Source organism: Arvicola amphibius, chromosome 6 (assembly GCF_903992535.2).
Source record: "Arvicola amphibius chromosome 6, mArvAmp1.2, whole genome shotgun sequence".
In the NCBI taxonomy this organism is placed as follows: domain Eukaryota; kingdom Metazoa; phylum Chordata; class Mammalia; order Rodentia; family Cricetidae; genus Arvicola; species Arvicola amphibius.
Window position 1 is genome coordinate 50,548,126 of NC_052052.2, and position 23,543 is coordinate 50,571,668.

Sequence of the window (23,543 nt, forward strand, 5' to 3'; positions counted from 1 at the left end):
TTCCCATCCTCCACTTCACACTTTTCTCTCCCCATCCCCCCTCCTCCCATCCCACCCCACCCCTATGTTCCCATTTTTTGTCCGGCAATCTTGTCTACTTCCAGTATCCAGGAGGAAAACTATATGTTTTTCTTTGGGTTCACCTTCTTATATAGCTTCTCTAGGATTTTTTACGAATTATAGATTCTTTTTTTTTTAATTTAATTTTTTTTAATTTGGGATCAACCTACCCCAGGATCCAGCAATACCACTCCTAAAAATATACCCAAGTGATGCCCAATCATACTACAAAAGCATTTGTTCAACTATGTTCATAGCAGTATTATTTGTAATAGCCAGAACCTGGAAACAACCTAGATGCCCTTCAATGGAAGAACGGATAAAGAAAGTATGAAATATATACACATTAGAGTACTACTCAGCAGTAAAAAACAATGACATCTTGAACTTTGCATGCAAATGGATGGAAATAGAAAACACTATTCTGAGTGAGGTAACCCAGACCCAAAAAGATGAGGTTGGTATGTACTCACTCATAAGTGGATTCTAGACATAAATAAAGGTCGGTGAGCCTATAATTCCTGATCCTAGAGAAGCTAAATAAGAAGGTGAACCCAAAGAATAACATATAGTTATCCTCCTGGATATTGGAAGTAGACTAGATTGCCAGGCAAAAATTGGGATCTTGGGGGTGGGGTGGGGTGGCGATAAGGGGTAATGGGGAGATGTGGAGAGAAAAAGGAAGGGAGGATGGGGAGACCCTGGGGGAATGGGATGTTTGGGATGGAGAAAGGGTGGATAGGTGAACAGGGAAGAAGATATCTTAAATCTTAAATAAGGGAGCCATTTTAGGTTTAGCAAGAGACTTCACTCTAGAGGGGTTCCCAGGTATCCATGGAGATGTCCCAAGCTAGTTCCTTGGGCAGCTGAGGAGAGGGGGCCTGAAATGGCCATTTCCTATAGCCATACTGATGAATATCTTGCATATCACCATAGAAGCTTCATCTGGCAATGGATGGAAATCACATTGGAGCACAGGACTGAGCTCCCAAGGCTCAAATGAGGAGCTGAAGGAGGGAGAACATGAGCAAGGAAGTCAGGACTGCGAGGAGTGAGCCTACCCACTGAGACGGTGGGGCTGGTCTAATGGGAGCTCACCAAAGCCGGCTCCACTGGGACTGAAAAAGAATGGGATCAAACCCTCTGAATGTGGCGGACAGTGAGGGCTGACTGAGAAGCCAAGGACAGTGGCACTGGGTTTTGATCCTACTGCATGTACTGGCTTTGGGGGAACCTAGTCTGTTTAGATGTGCACCTTCCTGGACCTGGATGGAGGGGGGGAGGACCTTGGACTTCCCCCAGGGCAGAGAACCCTGACTGCTCCTTGGACTGGAGAGGGAGGGGGAGGGGAATGGAGAGAGGGGGAGGGGAGTAGAGAGAGGGGGAGGGAAATGGGAGGTGAGGAGGAGGCAGAAATTTTTAATAATAATAATAATAAAATAAATAAAAAATTTTTAAAAATCATATAATTTTACAAATTTTCACCTCCTCCCCTCCTCCCGTTTTCCTTTCCCTTCCCCCATACCTCCTCCCCCTCCCTCTCCAGTCCAAGGAGCAGTCAGGGTTCCCTGCCCTGTGGGAAGTCCAAGTTCCTCCCTCATCCATTCAGGTCTAGGAAGGTGAGAATCCAAACAGATTAGGTTCCCACAAAGCCAGCACATACAGTAGAATCAAAACCCAGTACCATTGTCCTTGGCTTCTCAGTCAGCCCTCCTCTTCAGCTGCGTTCAGAGAGTCTGGTTTGATCATATGCTCCATCAGTCCCAGACTAGTTGGCCTTGGTGAGCTATCATTAGATCAGTCCCATTGTCTCGTTGAATGGACGCACCCCTCGTGGTCCTGACTTCAGAACTTTGCTTGTGCCTGTATGTTTAAGTGTACTCCATACCTTTTTCAAAGATCCAGTTCAACATTCAGACCAATTGGATTTGAGTTTTGTGCAGAAGAGATAAGAAGCTACTTTCATGCTCTTACATGTTGATATCCAGTAATCACAGAACCATTTGTTGATACTGTGTTTTTGTAGTATAACTTTGGCATCTTTGTCAGATATCGAGTAGCTGTAGTTATGTGGAGGTATATCCTCAGTTCTATTCCATTGTCTTATGTGTCTGTTTTTAATCTGTGTCATGTTGACAGAGGTTTCTGTCCTGCCAGGTGGAGGGGTTTTTATTGGGGGAAAGTGAATGAGAAAAGGGGAAGGGGAGACTGGCCTCTGGGGACAGGAGTGACAGAGGAGAAGAGAGGAGAGAGACAGAGACAGAGACACAGAAAGGAGGAGGAATGGAGGGGGCGGGGCCCTTTTAAAAGGGAACATAGTGAATGTGCACAGGAGGTGCTCCTAGTGGCTACAGCTGAGGACGTAGACCCTATGGTCAGCCCAGTACAGATGCCTGAGTACTAACAGCACCTGTGTTTGGAGCATATGTGTTTGGAATTGTAATGTCCTCACAATTGATTGTTCTTTGATTAGTATGCAGTGATCTTTATCTCTTTTGAAGTTTTGATTGGGAATCTATTTTCTCTGATATTAGAATAACACTCCTGTTTATTTCCTGGTTCTACTTGCTTGGAATACCTTTGCTCAACCATTCACTAAAGGCAGTATCTGTCTTAGATGTGTTTTGTGAAAGCAATACAATGATGTATCTGCTTTTTTTTTCATCCAATTTACCAGCTGTGTCTTTTGATTGGGGACTTGAAATTACTGATATTCAATTATTATCAGAAGATTAAGATAAATTATTATAACTTTATTAATATTGGGGGTTATTTTCTTAATCCTCTTTGTATAACTAACCTAGAATTTATTTTTTTATGTAGGCTATTAAAATGCTTTTTCTTCTCTTTAATCTGAGGAATTCATTCCAGTTTCCTCTATAGGTCTGGCTTTATGGACATAAATTCTTTTAGTCTGTTCTTATTGTGGAAAGCTTTTATTTCCCATGTAATTATGTTACTTTTCTTGGAGGTAATAGTCTGCTATAGTATCTATGTTTCTTCAGAACTCACAAGACATCAGCCCAGTACCTTCTTTCTTTTAATGTCTTCTCTGAGAAAAACATATACTATTCTGATGGATATGGTTTTATAAGTAACTTGGTCCTTCTCGCTTGCAGTTTTCAATAAACTATTTTTCATCCATTTAGTGTTCTGAATATCATGTAATGTTGGGTGAAGACAGAAGTTTCTGTTTTGCCTAGTCCTGCAGTGATTCAGTCCCACAGAAACATACAGATTCTTATATTAATTATAAAGTGATTGGTCTATTAGCTCAGGTTTATTATTAACTAGCTCTTACAACTGAAATTAACCCATAATTCTTGTCTATGTTTAGCCACATGGCTTGGTACCTTATCTCAGTGAGACATTTTTATCTTGCTTCCTCTGCATCTGGCTGGTGACTGCATCTCTCTGCCTTTCCTCTTCCCAGAATTCTCTTAGTCTGGTCACCCTGACTATACTTCCTGCCTGGTACTTGCCAATCATTGTTTTATTAAACTGTTAAGAGTATACTTTACAGCGTACAATAGCATTATCCCACAGCATCTGAGTATTTCCATTCTGTTTATGTTTATTTGGCATTCTAGATACCTATTATACCCAAATGGGCAGCTCTTTCCCCAGATTTGAGAAATTCTTTATTATTCAATTGAAAACATTTTTTGGATCTTTTAAATGGATTTATTCTTCTAAGCCTATGATTCATAGATTTGATATTTTTATAATGTCCCAAAGATTTGCCATGTTTCTTTGATGGTTGTGGATTTTTTTTTGATCTGTCATATTTTTTACTGAGTGGTCCAATTACTTTATCTTATTTTCAAGTCTTCATATTCTGTCTTGAACTTTACTCATTCTATTGGCATGGTTTTCCACTGAACTAACTAAAAGTTACTGAAATTTCCAACTCAAGTTTTATTCTCATTTGGCTTCTTGTATTTCTCTTTATTGAGTTATACTTTCATATCCTGAATTGTCATTATTTCATTTAATTTTTTTCTTAGTTTCAACACTTCATATCCTCTTTTAGTTCCTTGAACATATTTATAATTGTTCTAATCTTATTATTATTTACAAAAGGAAACAAACTATCTTTTTTCTTATACATACCAATCCAAGTTCCCACTCCCTTCTCTCCTTCCATTCCCTCCAGTTATGCCCCCACCCCCATCCACTCCTCAGAGAGGGTAAGGCAAATTGCTTTGGCCAAGGTCCAAGGCCCTCCCTGTTATATCTAGGCTGAGCAAGACAGCCATCCAAAGAGAATAGGTTCCCAAAAAAGCCAGTATAAGCAGTAGGGATAAATCCTGATGCCACTACCAGTGACCCTTCAGTCTGCCCCAGCCATACCACTCTCAAACACATCCAAAGGAACTAGTTTGGTCCTATGCTTGTTTCTTCCCAGTCCAGCTGGTATTGGTGAGGTCTTATTAGCTCAGGTAGACTGTTTCAGTGGGTGTACTCATCATGGTCTTGACCTCTTTGCTCATATTCTCATTCCTCTACTCTTCATGTGGACTTTGGGAGCTCAGTCCAGTGCTCTGATGTGGGTCTCTGCCTCTGTTTCCATCAGCGGCTGGATGAAGGTTCTACTGTGATATTTAAGGTATTTATCAGTCTGACTACAGGGCAAGGTCAGTTCTGGCACCTTCTCTATTGCTTAGGATCTTATCTGGAGTCATTCTTGTAGATTCCTGGGAATTTCTCTAGAACCAGGTTTCTGGCTAACCCCATAATGGTTCCCTCAATCAAGATATCTCTTTTCTTCGTCTCATCTCTGTCCTTCCTCCATCTCGACTATCCCATTTCCTCAAGTTCTCCTCACCCTTCTCCTTCTTCCCTCCTCTTCTCTTTCTACCTACCTTCTCCCCCACCTTTATGTTCCCAGTTTTGTCGTTGATTTTGTCTATTTCAACTGTCCAGGTGGATCTATATATGTTTTTCATAGGGTTCAATTTAGTACTTAGCTTCTCTCAGATCATGAACTATAGGCTCAATATCCTTTGTTTATAGCCAGTATCCACTTGTGAGTGAATACATACCATATTCATCTTTTTGGGTCTGGGTTACCTCACTCCAGTGGCACAATCTGTTAGCGCATGGTACTTATAATTGTTTTTTGAAATTATTTTCTTAAGCTTCATCCAAGTTGCTCTTACCTGGAACCCTTAACTGAGGAATTAATATTTTTGCAGGAGACATGTTTTTTGTGTTTTATATAATAATACCTACATATCTGGAATTAGGACATCGGTTGTGTTCTGTGATATGTAAGGTCCACATTTATTGAGTGAGAATTTGGATCCCTACTTGCTGTTACCCTGCTTGAAAGGTTTTGGATCAACTGAATGATGCTTGAAGTTCAGTCTTGGGGTCACACGGTATTGGTGATGATTGAGACAGCAGAAGTCCTATTTCATCTACATCTAGGGAAACAACAGACTTCTTTTCTCACCAGAAGCCACTCTATAAAATGAGCAGGCTCTCCCTGTGGTTCCTTAGATATCAAGATTAGAGTGCTGGAGAGAAGCAGAGGTAAGGATTATTGATAGAGTGTTGTGGAACATCCATTTAACTATGTAAAGATGTGCTACATTTGTTTCACCTTGCCTGTCTAAGGCATCTGATTGTTACAATAAAAAGCTGAGTGGCCAATAGTGAGGAAGTAGAGAGATGGAGGGGCCTGGTGGGCAAAGAGAATAAGTAGGAGAAAGAATCTAGTTGAGAGAGAATGAGGGAGAAAGAAAGGGAGATGCTTAGTTCCAGTCAGACATGGAAGAAACAGGAAAGTAGGACATACGGAATGAAGAAAGGTAAAAGGCCCTGAGCTTGCCTCATCTTCATGTAGATGAAGAGAAACAGGTAAAAATAAGTAATAAGAGCTAGTGGGGCAAGCCTAAACTAAAGCCTAGTTCATAATTATTAATAAGTCTGTGTCATGATTTGGGGATTGGTGGTCCAAGAACGCCTGATACAATAGATCACACAGATTTCCATATGGGTCTTCAAATGGCAGTGTTGGGACATCACAGATAGAAGGGGAGATGGACGTTACCTATGGAGTGATATAGACGTGCATATATTGTGTTCCAAGATGGAATGTGAAGGGAGGATTAATTGTAGAGTAAGAAGGTGTTCAAGAGAACTTCTAGATGGTGGTGTTTCTACCTCAGAGGGAAAGAGATGGGAGGCTATCTGTGGGGCAAGCAGGCACTTGTAGGTCACCGGGTCATACTAAGGTCCAAGAAGGAGCTGGAAGGGAGGACCACCTTTGGACTGAGCAGGCACATGGCACAGGAAAAGGTCCTCAGGTGGCAGAATTTGCAACCCTTTATTGATCTTAGCTAAGTATTTAGTTTAAGTAGTTTTATATTGATTTTCTATATCCAATTTATTTGTGCACTAATTTTATTATCACTTATACACCTTTGATTACAAAGAGTTTAATTTTCTCTGTTTTTGTAATTTCTTGTAGTTTAATCAATTGATCTTAAGTCTTCTTTTTCTGATATATGCATTCAATGTCATGAATTTACTTCTGATCATTGTTTGTGATGTGTGCCACATATTTTTAAGTATTATAGATATAGACATAAAATCTGTTAGTTTGTTTGTCTACTTTTCCTCTGTACCTCATTCATCATGTCAGATAAAGGACAATCATTTAGAACATTGGTGGATGTTTATCACCTGATTTGATTATTAAATTGACTATAATTTTCTGCCATCTCCCCATTTAACAAACATTGTTTCACTATTATGTATACATTTATCTTGGCTTCCTGTCTTTAAAGCAAATTTGTTCAATTGACCCTCTTTCCTTTGTGTATTCTTGGTTTATTGAGGAAGTAGGGTCCTTTTTACCTAAAGTAAATATTTCAAATATGATTTTAGGGTCACTGAAATTGAGGCACCAGCCAATCCCTAATTAACAGAAGTACAGGTTATCATATTCACTGGCATTTCCCTCATTTAATAATGTTATCACAAAAAGACAATTATGTAGCTGACCTTTCAGGTACCGTTACTCTCACGTTAAAGGAGGAACTAATGGGAGTTTGAATAAAGTACTGGTTTTCTTCGAGACTGTTCTTGTTTAATTGCTCAATATTATGTTTTATCAGGATCACTGACCAAGTTTGGTATGTGATGTTGGTCACATGAGCATGCAGTCAGCTACTATACAAAAGCTCCACCAGTATAGTTAAGCTTATTTATGTTTGTGCCTCGGTTGCTGATAATTGAGGACCCTAAACTGTATCTCAAAACCTCTCCCTTGTGCAGTTTCTGCAGCTACTGATGCAGAAACTACAGGCATAGCTTCACATACTGTACCTTCTGGCTCTTGTTTGTGTTTTATTGGTAATTTAATAGGAGTTATAAAAAGCTAAGATTCACTTACAAATTGGTCCTTTTATCAGTGGAAAATGTGAATGATATATGGAACTATAGCCATCATTTCTCTGATATTATACTTGAATTAAAATCGAGGTTTGTTGGCTCATTCTATTTGTAGACTTGGTTAGACAATAGGTTATTCAAGTATCTGGTGAAAGAGTTTTTCTGGAAGTGTTTGTGAAGCTTCTGAAAGGGATTATCACCCAAGTAAGATGATGGCTCTCCCATTGTGGGGGTCTTCATCTAATCTACGGAGGATCTGAATGGAACCGAAGGGCAAATAGAATGTGAATATACTCTTAAGCCCTTACGATTATAAGACCTCAGTTTCCTCTCCCTCTGGCATTTGTTTCTCTCATGTTCGTGGAGGATTCACACAAAATATTTTTGAGTACTCCTCTTGCACAGTAGTTATTCTTGGATTTCTTGTGAGTCTTCATGAACTTAAACCGGAGTGGCTACTTTATCCACCATTTTCATGGAGGCTCCCTGAAGCCTTCTCTGTGGACCACACAAAGATGAATAAGACAATCTGTGATAAAGGGACATGACAAATATTTTATTTCAAGCCCAGAATTTCCAGGATATTATTGCATAGCAAGAGTTCTGATACGTGTAGCACATTGATCCTTCCTGTGGCTCTACTGCCACATATTATTTCAGACAGGGATGTCAAAATACCAGAATAACCTAAGAACCTCATTTTCTCCTAAATGGTGTCTATACTCTAAACATCTGAATTTCCAGAAAGCTGTCATTATTATGTAATATATTACATATGTAAGTGGTCTAGAAGATACTTTCCCTCTGCTTTTGATAATCACTAATGGGTTGAATATGAGGCTACAGCTTCTATTGCCACTTATTCCAAAGTAGTTGTCCATCTGAGGAGATAAAAATTTCCAGAAACATGACAACTTTCTAAAATTTTTCACATGCTCATTAGAAAAGAAAATTATGTGTTAAATACTGGCAGTTACTCAATAGTAATACATATTACATAAATATTGGCATTCACACTATAATTAAAAACCTCCTTCTTTAGGATCGGTTTTCCAATTTAAGTATGGTAAGGAGACTCTATTTGTGGCCCCACAACTCCTAAAGATGCCCCTTTCCTATCACTCAAAATGCATTTAATCAAGAATAAAGATATTTTTATTCTTTTCTCCTATAATCAAAGAGGTGAGACTTTCAAAAATATGCATTTTGACAATTGAAATTTTAGGAAGATAAGTACAAATCCAAAGAGTATAAAGGCCCTCTTTCTATTTTCTTTGGAAGAATCCATGGTTTGAAAGTTATTGAACTATATTTTTTCTTTTGGATTTTCTGTTCCATGTTTATACCATGAGTCATTGTTTACATAATTTAATTAAGTTTGGCCAGTGCCAGCACACTGAAACACTGTCTTAAAGCATTTACTTGAAAAGTCTCCTTGTCCCTGAGCTGTCATTTCTTAGCATGATGGATAATGGATGGAAATGATTATCCTGAACAAGGCTGGACAACTTAAATGATTAGAGTGTCAAAGAATTATCAGCCTTGGCTAAATATCTTACTTTTCACAATGCATTATTAAAGCAAAATGCATAGAGACTGGTATGAATATTGAAGCTCTCTTAAAACAGTTGCATTGTTTGTGACAGGTGGGCTGTCACTTAAAGGAGCTTGCTGTACAATACCTCATCAATCTTGCTACCAGAGTGATTCAAAACACCTTTGAATGTTTAATGTCAACATGAGACACATGTAAGTAGAAATATTCTAGGTGATTTTAGACCTGCAAGGGTCTTGATTCATCTTTGACAGACAGAATCATATGTATCCCCATTGCCCAAACACCCATCGGTTCTCTATTTGTTGCTTGTTGACAATAATATTCAATGTTCTCCCACAGTTGTGGTTGTGCTTCACTGCTCAGGCCTTTCCTCTGGGCCCCTAAAGAACGTCATTGCGCTGTCTCTTGGAAGGATTTGTCACTTTGTTTTATAAGGGTATTTTTTATTGTTCAACTAATTGCTTTACTTTTTATGTCCAGTATTGTAAATGGTGAGGATATGATGGAAAACTGCAAGAGCAATCAAATATCTAAGAAAGTGAGCAAATCAGTTTAATATAAGCTGCATGTTTTAAGAACTACTTATCAGGCGCACAGTAAGCATGACTACCAAAAGATGTTTGTGCTTGTGCTTTTTAATCTCTGTTCCTAGGATCCAAGAAAAGGCTAACATCTCCTTCTTATGTTCAAAATGAACCCTTTTTTATTCTTCCCCTAATATATATATATTTTAAAGTACATCTTAGTAAATAGTATTTGACAAGTACTTAAAAGTAATTTTAGATATACAAATTAAAATAGTTTAAAGTAATTGCTACTGTTAAGTCAAATGTGTAGAGCCTGCATTGTCCTAGTTGTGTGCCACAGGAAGTTACTATTTTATTGGGGTGCACGTTCCAGCTTTAAGCTGAAAGAGCAATTTACTTCACAATAATGATTTGTGAGGTTCTAATTAGATTACATGTGAGAATACTTAACATAAAACAATAGTCTCATCCTTATCTAGAGGGTCGTTGTCTATGGTTTCACTTACCACCAAATATGGTTGGTAGTATGGAGAGAGAAGAGAGAAGCATGAAAAGGGGAATTTTTTACTGTATATTGAATTAATTTCCCATTATAATACTAATTGTTGTTGCTCATCTATTTCTGAAAAATTTGAATAGTTAAACTTTATTATTAGATTATATACATAGGAAACATACACACATACACACATATGTATATATATGTATATATATATAAATGAATACTGTCTCTTGAAAATCTTGGAACATATATATCTATAAATAATAATAGACTATGACATCTGGTTTATTATAAGCAAAACACAATCAAAATCAAAACAAAACAGCAATGACAGAAATAAAGAAAGCTTGCTCTATTTTTTTAATGAAGTCTGATTAACAAACATGAAACCACATTCCCATTTGAAATATGTAGGATCCAAAATTGTTCAAACAAACAAAACCCATGGAGTATTCACTGTGTGTTTATCCTATCTCTGCATCCCTAACACAGCTGTGCATTCCCCTCTGGAAGTCTCCATCACCCAGATGTGTTAGTCAGTTGCAGTAGTGCTCAATATTTAACTTTCCTTTTTTGGCCATTTTATCTTCATGAAATAAATCTCTCATTCGGCCACACATAGTAACTAATTCAGGATCTATTTTATTTTTATTTTTGATAATTTCATACATGCATATCATGTTTTTTAGCCCAATCCACACCCATATCTTCCCTTGCAATTCATACCCTATCTGCACTCCACCACTATTCTCTCCCAATTTAATATATACTTTTTGAAAATCCCAGTTAATCCACTTAGTGCTGCCAGTATGTGCATCAGATTGACTTGTTAGTATGTCTGTGGGGTATTTTCTTAATGACTGATGTGTGAGAGCCTAGACTACTCTGGGCAGTGCCTCCCCTCAGCGGGTGGTTTAGGTTGTATAAAAAAGAAGGTTGAGCATGTCATGGGGAGAAAACCAATAAGTATCACGACTCGGTGGCTTCTGCTTCTAGTCCTGCCTCCAAGTTCCTGACTTGAATTGCTAAATAGATTTACCTCAATAATGAACTAGGATATGGAAGAGGAAGCAAATAAACTTTCTTCCCCAAGTTGCATTTAGTCACGTTGCTTTATTACAACAGGAAGCAAGAGAATAAACCTATACTAGACCCGATGAATCACGAATTCTACGGTTTCAATCTAGCTGCCTGTGCTTTACAAGATCTCCAGGTGATTCTTGTTCATCACCACTGGAGACTCACCAGCTATACTCCACCACCTACCCTCTGAAACAGGTCCTCGCTGACCAGGGCTATGTCAAATGGAGCTTGGGATTCCTCCTATGAACTGAGAAAGAACATACACTGAAATCTTGAATTCAGCTTTAGGGCTAACACTCCTTATTTCCTAAAAGACAGATTAGAACAACAGAAATTGAAGTTGCTTAACTAGAAGGAAACAACTGGAAGACCAAAACCACTCTGCCTTCCTTTTTGTCTTGTCCTCTCCTCTGGGAGCTGTCAGTTGACTCGGGGATTACTGGTACAGACATATTACACACAGAGACAATTATTTTGTCACAATAAAAGATTTACAATGTATGCTTCATTGCTATAATATATTCTAATCATCAAGTACATAATTATAAAAGTCCTCCATTACTTAAATTCTTCATAAATTTCTATAGTCCACTTTTGTTCTGAATCCCTATTATATAAACAATTAAAAATGAATAATGCCCCCAGGTTTGATTCAGAGCTGTTTATTTTTCCTTTTTTTCTGTAAGTACACTAAAAGGAGAAAAATTCTATTTAATTTTCCAATTTAAAGGCTGACCCAATAATTTTAAGCATTTATACGAGGAAATGCATGCATATATTACCACAACATGTGTACATTTTCCTTTGGGTTTCAGATTTATAAAATACCTCTTCCTCTGGGCCTTGCATTTTAAAGTTCTTTGCTCTAGTGAGGAGTGATGGATTTCCCACATATCTTGCAGATAACTGTTTTATAGCTACTGTGACAACATAAAACTGTATGGGTGGTGATAGTTCAAGAGTAGGATGTGGAAGGAGGCAGCTTGCACATGGTAATGGATCTTGGAAACACTACTCTCGCTTCCTTCCCCACTGTCCTTTTAATGATGAAGTCACTGAATAAGTCCAACACCCTAGAAGCATTTTAAATCTGTGTTTGAGCCGGGCGGTGGTGGCGCACGCCTTTAATCCCAGCACTCGGGAGGCAGAGGCAGGCGGATCTCTGAGTTCGAGGCCAGCCTGGTCTACAAGAGCTAGCTCCAGGACAGGCTCTAGAAACTACAGGGAAACCCTGTCTCGAAAAACCAAAAAAAAAAAAAAATCTGTGTTTGTTTGAGGAGTGGCTGAGCAATATAAAATGGAAGACAAAGAAGGATCTTACAGACATAAGGACAAATAACTTGCCAGAAGTTCAGATTTGCCTTCCTACCTTCTTCCTCCATCTCTCTCTCCCTTTCTTCCTCCACGCTCCTTTCTTCATTTGTTCTTTCCTTTCTTTCTATTGAAATATTTTTGAATGTGGTTTGATAAGGAAAGACTGTATTTGAAGTTATAGAGAACAAAGTTTGAATTCTTTTTTAAAAAAAATATTTATTTGGGGTGTGTGTGTGTGTGTGTGTAGCAGAGGAAAACTTGGAGGAGTCAATGCTTTCCTTCACCATTTGTGTCCTGGGGATCAAATTCACATCATTGGGGTTGGAAGCTAATGGTGTATCCACTGACCCTTCTCTCTAGTGTGGGAATTTCAACTCGACCATTTATGATCTGAATTACAGTTGATTTGTTGTGTATATAATGGACTGTTCAGAAAATAAGGTGTATGAACATGTATGTAAATATTAGCAGAGTATTTGTCCCATAACTCAAATAATGGATTTTTTGTCTCTGCTCCATCTGTGCAGCTGATGGCAGGTTTCTTCAGGATAAGTTCCCTTTCCTCTTTTCAGAGACTTCTTGAGGGACCAACATAACTCTTTTCCTGACACACAATTTTTCAAGTTTTCAGGAATTTCTCCCCAAAGTAGGGACTCTGAATATTAGTAGAGAAGGGTCTGCTCAGCAGTAAGGGGGCAATGAGAAACACTGTGTTGAATATTTCCCCCAAATATAGTCCCATTCTCTACTAATTTGAGATGCTGGAAAGCTGATGAACTTTCAGAACACCAAAAGTATTTTTGGAATTTCTTACCAATTTCTCTGTAATTCTGATGTTTTCTGGTATTTTAACCCTCCTCTTTTCTGACCCCCACTACTTTCTTTCTTTTCCCCTTGTATCTAAGTCCCAGGAGTGTGTGTCTGATACGAAGGAATAAAATAAGTAATGTGCCCAATGGATCATGTAGTATATATGTACTTAGCACAGCACCCGCCAGCCAGAAATTCAGATGCTGATACGCCACCTAAATATCTGCACATCACAAGTCCCGGGAGCAAGAGTTGAGCCCAGATAATTCCCAGTGGAAAGCCCGGGCTGTGGTGGAAAGAGTACCAAAGCTGTAAATAAAAATCGAATGTTGGTGTCAATGTGCTGGCCCAAAGAATTTCCAAGTAAGTTACTCAAAATTGATTCCACCTTTATCTGAAGGTTGTCATGCTAATTGAAGAAAGAGCATAGTACTTTGTAGGTGGAAGGCAGTTGACAATGGGAAACCATGATTATTTATATTATTTTATTTGAAATTACCTCTCATGAAAAGAGAGAATTTAGTAAATGGGTGTGCATTTATCCCTTACAAAGTTATACACTTTGACCTAACATGCAAAATTTAATCTATGAGGTATAAGAAGAATCAATCTTTTTCATTCAACCTAGAATGTAATGCTAAAATATAACCCCTCATCTTAGTCCACCACCCTTAACCCCTGCTCTACATTTTTAATGTGAGACAAATGTTCCCAATGAATCTGGTTATCACCTATCTTGCATCAGTATAGTTGGCAACACACATTTCTATAATTCACATTGCTTGGTTGCTTAGCAAATGTCTAATTCTCACATTAGATGCCAAATTTCTATGCAAGGCCATTTCTCCTCATATCCTCTAAGAGTTAACGTAGAAGCCAGCATCTACAAGATACTCAGTGACTTGTGAAATAAATCAGTGAGGACACCATGATGGTGACGCAGAGACTGCCATTTCATCTGACTTCCCTCAGTCATTCATGGAACATTTTGAAATGTTTAATATATCTCAGACTATGGGCTGTGTGATCAGCAATGAGTTTCCCTCAGATTATTTAAATAGATTTTCCCAAGACACTGGTGGAGGACTCTGTCATTAGGTTCAGTTTGCAGATAGAGAAAGTAAACTCAAACACATTAAAGAGCTTCTCCATGAACATACAACTTCAGTGAACAAGTGGCAGATTTAATCATTTGATTTCATATAATAAACACTTTATAGCATGAATTTTACTCAATCCACACAAAGACGGTGTTGCAGCTGTTGTTATTTTTTTCATCTTTCGGCTTGTTTTATCCCCACAGCATAAGAGTAAAAGTGATGCCCTTTGCCTCTTAACTCAGACAATACCCAGCAGAAAGGACTTTGAATGCAGACCCCTTGCATCAGAACCCAAGCTATTCTGCCATGCTCTGGCTTTGCAGAAATCCACACATCATTGAAATCCAGCTAAGCTTCTGTTGACTGCAATCATTTGAGGTAAAGAAGAGGAAATTGATAGAATGAATCCTTGGACACAGCTCTAAAATTGAGGTTATCTGTTTTTATGTGTTGATTTGTGTGGCAATTTGATTGTTTCATTTGATGAATGCTCAATAGCTTTTGGTTGATTTTGTGACTGAAGTATACAAGTGTCAAACAGTAACATAAGTCATATCAAGAAATACACAGTTTGCATAAATCAAAGCAACTGGCTAATTAATCATATGGAAATGTCCTCTTTCTTTAGCCCACACTTAACACCCAGAATAAGCACTTCAATAAACGTTGGCTTAGAATTTATCTTCAACACTCCATTTCAATCCATCTGATCTCCATACTATACAGATGTTAAATCTTTTCTCTAAACACAACTGGTATTGCTTGAAAGGGAAAGTTTTAAAGGAGAATCAGTCTGTAACACTGGCAAAGTGCAAAGGCATATTCTTTCTACTTTGCAAAAGTGGTAGAATTGGAAGAATGAGATCTGAATTAAATCTAATGTCTATGGAGAACACATTGGCTTGCCAAGATGAACTGCTGATTTTAGATTACGAGTTCTTGCTGAACAAAAATATCCTAAGATATAAGTGTGGACTCTCTTAAGTAAGGTTTGCCTCTAAAATACACTGGAATGAAATTATGAGGTTTCAACTGTTTTCAGTTCTAAGCAGCTGTAAAAGATTATGCCAATGCAAAAACCTTGGCAGTTAGGGTAAAAGTATAGAAAAGACTGGGACTATAATGAGCCTTAGCTTTTAGAAAGCACATTGATTTCAGCCAATTTTACTAAAATGACATTGGTAATAGCCCATCTAATAAGAATTTAAAAAGAACAAACTCTTCTTGTTGTTAAGGTACATTAGGCAACAATGTGGAAACCTTTAGAAATGTCAAGGAGCCTGAACTTACTTTGCTAACTGTTGTTTTTCCCACACTCATATTTCATATCCTTAAACTGGATTGTTATTTTATAATTGCAAACTAAGTTATATACCATAATATATTTGATGAATTCATTCATTCATTTTACAAATATTATTTTTAAGTGTGTAATATTGGTAAAATAGCAAGAAAAGATATTTGTTGCATCATTCTACTGTTGTATGGAAGTTATTTATTAATTATAATATAAATAATGCAATTTTCACATCATCAGGTGCATAATACAGAGAGTATGCCAATATCATTCATAGTTTAATAAATCTTTATTGAAGACTCTTTATTACTCTGACAAACATTGAGAACAAACAAGAAACTAACACACATGGCTTTTGCTTCATAAAGTATCTTTGATCCCACAATTGTTATCAGCTTATATAGAATTTATATTGGTACATGCCACTATGATGATAGTCTCATAATTTGGCATAAGGAGAGAATGTTGGCTAATTGAAAACTATTAGAAAGAATATTTGACCTAATGACTAAAAAGTAAATATAAGCTTTCTAATTAGCTTTGAAAAAATAACGGTAGTCCTTGAAATATTATTTCTGAATTTGCCACTTATTTTGGAGAGATAGTCTTGGACTGGGGGAGTGGATAGAGAAGAAGAGAAACCAAAATCATTTGATTGTGTACAACATTGTAGAGAGAACTTCAGGCAGCTCATTCTGGGGGAACACTGGACTGCATGTCTTGCCTATGGTAAGGATGCTGGTCTTCCAAACTCCTTCACTTAGGTTCACTGAAGGCCCCATTGAGGGGAATATCTTGTACTCACAGGTATCTATGGAGGAAAGGGACTGCAGAAACCAGATATTTAACCTCCAGAAGAAGCTGAAGATGGTTGGGTGTAGAACCCACAAACAGAGAATGCAGAAAAAATTGGTGGAAGATGTTCCAGGTGATCAGAGAGAGAGCATTATCCATGCCAATGAGTGTATCCATGGAAAAAGTAATTCTCTCTCAAGAGCCGTGAATTTTCTGAAGTTCTTCAGCGAGGGGTTGGACCTTGTGAAATTTCTCTCATCTATGTGGCCATGTTGACTGCCATTGTCATTATGCAGGTCTTGTTTAGGGAAACCATATTGCTGAGGTTTCAGGGGTCAGCTTCCATGTAAGGTCTAGAGGACACTATCTAGCAGCAAATGCCTTGGTCCTATTGCTCTTACAATCTTTACATACTGACTTCTGTGATTTTCCCTGTGTCAGTTAGGGCTGGGTACCCCAGAGTCACTTAATTTCTACATTTTAACACTTGCAGTTCTTTGTCATAGTCTCCACCCGACACAAAAGAAACTTAGATGAAAGGTGAGAGCTACACTTCTCTCTGGTTTTAAGATAAGTATTAGAGGAAAAGCACCATTCTCAGGAGTGGGGACATTGCATTAAAAAATAGGTAGAAAGGGAACCGGATTCTTTCACTTAGCACCTTTCCCCAGGCCAGCAGCTAGTCCCTGCCCTCACTTCTGGGTTCTGCCCACAACCCGGGTGAACTTTTACCATGCAGCCACACTAGCCAGAATCAGCACAAATCACACCAGTTATGGGAAGTACAAGTCACACCAGTATGAGTAGACTTCAGCTGCTCAGTCAGAACAGGCTACATCAGTCAGAACAGGTGTAGGCAACACCAATTGAAAAATCAGATACGCCCCCTGCTGCACCAAAGGCCTAGTTAACTGCCAAAAGACCGCCTCCCAACTTAGAAAGAGATCATGGCTGTCTCCAGATCCAGGACACAAAGACTTGAAAACCAAATAGGAAACTGAAATCAAGTAATAAAACAACCATCAACAAAGACAAACTCAGAAATCAGGGACTAGAAATAATCATCACAAATCCAGATGACTAAATGCCAATGTAAAAATACAATGGAAAACAGCCAAGGCAATATGGCACCACCAGAGCCCAGCTATCCTATAACAGCAAGACCCAAATATTCCAATGCAGCTGAAGCACAAGAAAATGACCGTAAAAACAAATTTATGAAGATACTAGAGACTATTAAAGAGGATATGAAAAACCCCTTAAAGAAACCAAGGAAAAGACAATAAAAATATTAGAGGATATCAACAAATCCCTTAAAGAATTCCAAGAAAGCAAAGAAAAAAAACAGGTGAAAGAAACTATTCATGACATGAAAATCAAAATAGAAGCAACAATGAAAACAGAAATTGAGGAAATTGTAGAAAGAAAATCTGGGAAAGTGAACAGGAACTACATACACAAGCACCATGAACAGAATACAAGAGATGGAAAAGAGAATCTCAGTCACTGAAGATACAATAGAAGAAATAGATTCATTAGTCAAAGAAAATGTTAAATCTAAAAAAACACCTAATAACATAAAACATCTAGAAAATCTGGGACACTATGAAAAGATCAAACCTAAAAATAATAGGAATAGAAGAAGAATATCAGCACAAAAACCCAAGGGAAAAAAATTTAACAAAATTTTAGGGGAAAATTTCCCTTACCTAAAGAAGGACATGTCAGGACCGTGAGAGGTGCGTTCACCCATGGAGACGGTGGGACAGAACTAACGGGAGATCACCAACTCCAGTTGGAATGGGACTGATGGAACATGCGACCAAACCGGTCTCTCCGAATGTGGCCGATGGTGGGGGCTGACTGAGAAGCCAAGGACAATGGCGCTGGGCTTTGATTCTTCTGAATGGATGGGCTCTGTGGGAGCCTTCTCAGCTTGGTTGATCACCTTCCTGGACCTGGGGGGAGTTGGGAGGACCTTGGTCTAAACATAGAGTAGGGAACCCTGATGGCTCCTTGGCCTGGAGAGGAAGGGAGGGGGGGGATATGGGTGGAGGGGAGGGGAGGAGATGGAAATTTTTAAATATAAAAAAATAAACCGACATGTCTTCAGAGCGCCTTAACAAAAACTGCCAAGAAAGTCTTGGAACTGAAGCAGAACCTGATAGAAGAGCTTCGGAAATGTGTGGATACATACAAGTACATCTTCATCTTCTCTGTGGCCAACATGAGAAACAACAAGCTGAAGGACATCCGGAATGCCTGGAAGCACAGCCGGATGTTCTTTGGCAAAAACAAGGTGATGATGGTGGCCTTGGGGCGAAGCCCATCTGACGAATACAAAGACAACCTACATCAGGTCAGTAAGAAGTTGAGAGGTGAAGTTGGACTCCTCTTTACCAACCACACGAAGGAGGAGGTGAACGGGTGGTTCACAAAGTATACAGAAATGGATTTTGCTCGAGCTGGGAACAAAGCAACTTTAACCGTGAGCTTGGATCCAGGGCCCCTGAAGCAGTTCCCTCATTCCATGGAGCCACAGCTGAGGCAGCTGGGCCTGCCCACTGCCCTCAAGAAAGGTGTGGTGACCCTGCTATCTGACTATGAGGTGTGCAAGGAGGGCGATGTGCTGACTCCAGAGCAGGCCCGGGTCTTGAAACTTTTTGGGTATGAGATGGCTGAATTCAAGGTGACCATCAAATACATGTGGGCTGCCGAGTCGGGGAGATTCCAGCAGATGGACAGTGACCTGCCTGAGAGCATGTCTGTGTCTGAGGGAGAGTCCGAGGAAGACGATGACAGCTGACTCGAGGGCGGGACGAAGAAATTCCAGCAAGTTCTTCATCTCCATTGTCACCAGGACTGCTGTCACCCCTCTGAAGGGAACGGCTCTTTATTTTGACGTAGATGCGGACAAGAGAGGAAGCTGGGGTGGGACTTTGTTTCTACAAAGAATAAAATCTTGTCCTCAGGATTTTCAAAAAAAAATAAAAATAAAAATAAAAATAAACCATAAAAAAGAAGGACATGTCTATAAAGGTACAAGAAGCTTACAGAATACCAAATAGATTTGATCAGAAAAAAATACCTCCATAATATAGAGATCAAAGCATTAAACACACCGACCAAAGAATATCAAAAGCTGCAAGGGAAAAAGGCCAAACATCATATAAAGATAGACGTATTAAAATTACATATAACTTTTCAGTGGAGACTCTAAAAACCAAAAGGGTCTAGACAGATGTCTTGCAGACTCTAAGAGATTATAGATGCCAGTGAAGACTAATATACCCAGCAAAATTTTCAAACACCATAAATGGTAAAAACAAGACATTCCTTGACAAAGTCAGTTTTAAACAATATCTATCCACAAATCCAACTGAATAGAAAAACACAAGAAATAGATAATTTCATACCAGAAAAACCCAAAGAAGACACAAATACACACACGCACACACACACACACACACACACACACACACTACCATCAACAGTCACAGTACAATAATAACAAGAATTAATAATCAGTGGTCATTAATATCTCTCAATATCAATGGACTCAATTTGCCAATAAAAAGACACGGGCTAACAGAATGAATACAAACACAAGATCCATCCTTATGCTGCATACAGGAAACATGCTTGAACATCAAAGATAGATATTACTTCAGAATAAATGATTGGAAAACAATTTTCCATCCAATGGACCTAACAAGTAAGTTGAAGTAACTATCCTAACATCTAAAAAAATAGACTTCAAACAAAATTTAACCAAAGGAGATAGAGAATGATGCTTCATGCTTACTAAAAGAAACATATACCAGGATGACATCATAATACCAAACATCTAGTCCCAAATGTAAAGGCATCCACATTTGCAAAAGAAACATTTTTTTTAAATGCATGCATGGGCAGCCCGTAGATGGCAGTTATGTTGCACTTGTCCATATTGGCTTTGATGGTCTAAGTTGATGAGGATGACTGACCAGGTCTTTTCCTCAAAGAGGGCACCAGATCTCATTGCAGATGGTTGCGACCCACCATGTGGTTGATGGGAATTAAACTAAGGACCTTTGGAAGAACAGGCAGGGCCCTTAACTGCTGATCCTTCATAACGCTTAATAACAAATTGGATCCCACACATTAATAGTGGAAGACTTCAACATCCCACTCTTTTCAATGGACAGGCCATCCAGACAAACACTAAACAGAGATATAATGGAACTAACAGATGTTATTACTCAAATGGACCTAATAGATAATCTATAGAACATTTCACAGAAACATAAAAGAATATAATTTTTTTTAACACATCATGGAAAATTCCCCAAAATTGACCACATACTAAGCCACAAAGCAAGTCTCAACAGATACAAGTAAATTGAAATAAGCCCCTGTATCTACCAGACCACAATGAATTAAGATGGATTTCAACAACAATAGAAACAACAGAAAGTCTACAAACCCATGGAAACTGAACAACTCTCTACTGAATTACCAATGGGACAAGGAAAAACTAAAAAAGATTAAAGTCTTCCTAGATTTCAATGAAAATGAATGCACAATGTACTCAAACTTACGGGACACAATGAAAGCGGTGTGAAGAGGAAAGTTCAAAGCACTAAATGCCTGCATGAAGAAATTAGAGAATCACCACACCAGAGACCTAACAGCATTCCTACAAGCTCTAAACAAAAAGAAGCAGACACACTCAAGAGATGTATATGGCAGGAAATAAACTCGGGGCTGAAATTAATAAAATAGAAACAAAGAAAAAATATAAAGAATCAATGAAACTAAGAGTTGGTTTTTGAGAAAATCAAGAAGACACATAAACACTTATCCAAACTAACTAAAAGGCAAAGAGAGATTATTCAAATTAACAAAATAAGGAATAAAATGAGGGACAACAGACACTGAAAAAAAACCAAAAAATTATTTGGTCATATTTCAAAATCCTGTACTCCACAAAACTGGAAAATCTAAAATAATGGACAGTTTTCTTGATCAATACCACTTTCCAAGTTAAATTAATATCCAATAAAAATATAAACAGACCTTTAATTCCCAAGGAAATAGAAGCAGCAGCCATTAAATGTTTCCCAACAACAGCAACAACAACAAAATCCAAAAGTTATATAATTGCATCTCAGAATTCAACCAGGCCTTCAAAGAGGAGCTAAAGCCAACACTCCTCAAATTCTTCCACAAAATACAAACAGAAAGAACATTGCTAGTTTTTTTAATGAGGCCACAGTCACCCTGATTCCTAAACCACTTAAAAATTCAACAAAGCAAAAGAGTTACAGACCAATTTCCCTAATGAACAGAGATGCATAAGCATTCAATAAAATATCCCCAAACTGAATCCAAGAATACATCAAAAATATCATCCACTATGAGTGTGTGGACTTTATCCCAGAGATACACGGATGGTTCAATACACAAAATTCTAACAATGTAATCCACCACATAAATAAACTGAAATTAAAAAAAACACACATGACCATCTCACTAGATGATGAAAAAGCCTTTTACAGAATCAAGCACCCTTTCATGATAAAAGTCTTGGAAAGATCAGGGATACAAGGGACATATCTAAGTATAATAAAGGCAATATATAGTAATCCTATAGTTAACATAAAATTAAATGGAGAGATACTTAAAGAAACATCATTAAAATCAGCAACAAGTCAAGGCTGTCCACTCTATCCATATCTACTCTGTATAATATTTGAAGTTTTAGCTAGAGGAATAAGACAACATAAGGAGAACACAGGAAAAGAAATGAGAAAGGAAGAAGTCAGATTATATTATAGTATACTTTTAAAATTGCAAAATTCTTAATCCTATGCTAATATACACTTTTGGTGAAGTGGCTGGATACAAAATTAACTAAAAAAATCACTAACTCTCTTATCTACAAACGATAAACAGGCTGAAATAGAAATCAGAAATCAGAGATACAACACCCTTCACAATAGCTACAAATAATATAAAAATATCTTGGGGTAACTCTAACCAAGCAAGTGAGAGGCATATATAACAGAAATTTCAAGTCTTTGAAGAAAGACATTGGAAAAGGTATCAGAAGATGGAATGATCTCCCAAGCTCATGGATTGGCAGGATTAACATAGTAAAAATAGCCATTTTACCAGTAGCAATCTACAGATTCAATACAATCTCCATCAAAATTACATCACAATTCCTTACAGACCTTTAAAGAATTATATTCAACTTAACATGGAAAAACAAAATCCAGAATAGCTAAAACAATCTTATACTATAAAAGAATTTATAAAGATATCACCCTCTCTGATTTAAAACTTTACTACAGAGCAATAGTAATAAAAACCAGATGGTATTGGCATAAAAACAGAACAGATTGATTAATGGAATCTAATAGAAGACCCACAAGTAAATCCGCACACCTATGGACAGTTGATTTTTGACAAAGAAGACAAAATTATACAATGGAAAAAATAAAATATCTTCAAAAAACAGTACTGATCTAGCTGTCAAAACAAAATAAACTTTTAGAAAGATAAGTGTTTAGAATCTAGTTAGAAAGTGCATTGATTTAGGGAAATGTCAGTAGTAGATTCTCCTTAACAGTTTATGATTTCCCTCGTCATTTTTAGTTCAGGTCAGAAACCCCAACAACACTTTGTTTATGGTCCTGGGCATGAATTCCCTTTTAATGAGTGGGCCTTAACTACTGCATCACTGAGAAGATATTGTCTGAATAGTCATTGTTCTTTATCAGCTTAACAGCTGAGCAGGACCTTTCTCCTTTGGCAATTTGTATAGTGCCTTCAGAGACTATGAGAGCTAGTCTTCAGGGAGGGGGGCTTCTAGGCCAGTTCAGTTCATCCAAAATCTGTTCCTGAAGTATGTTCCATTTTCAGCAACAGGACCTACCCTTCAGTTGCTGATAGGCAACGAAGGGCAGTGGCAAGAACTATTATTGTTTGGGCAAGTCTCTTGGACATCCCTAAAAACTCAAAGGGAGGTTTTGGGTTTTATAAGGAAGTCTGTAGCTCTTAGAGCAAATATTGTCACTCTGTGTGACATTACTACACAACTACACAC

General features: G+C 38.0%; 1 protein-coding gene across 1 annotated transcript; it reads left to right on the forward strand.

Annotated features, from left to right (window-relative positions):
* Positions 1–18,572: 18,572 nt before the first annotated feature.
* LOC119816667 (mRNA turnover protein 4 homolog) lies at positions 18,573–19,256 on the forward strand. Its single transcript, XM_038333504.1, has one exon. It carries the CDS (start codon positions 18,678–18,680, stop codon positions 19,254–19,256), a length of 579 nt encoding a protein of 192 aa, XP_038189432.1. The 5' UTR covers positions 18,573–18,677.
* The last annotated feature ends 4,287 nt before the right edge of the window (positions 19,257–23,543 follow it).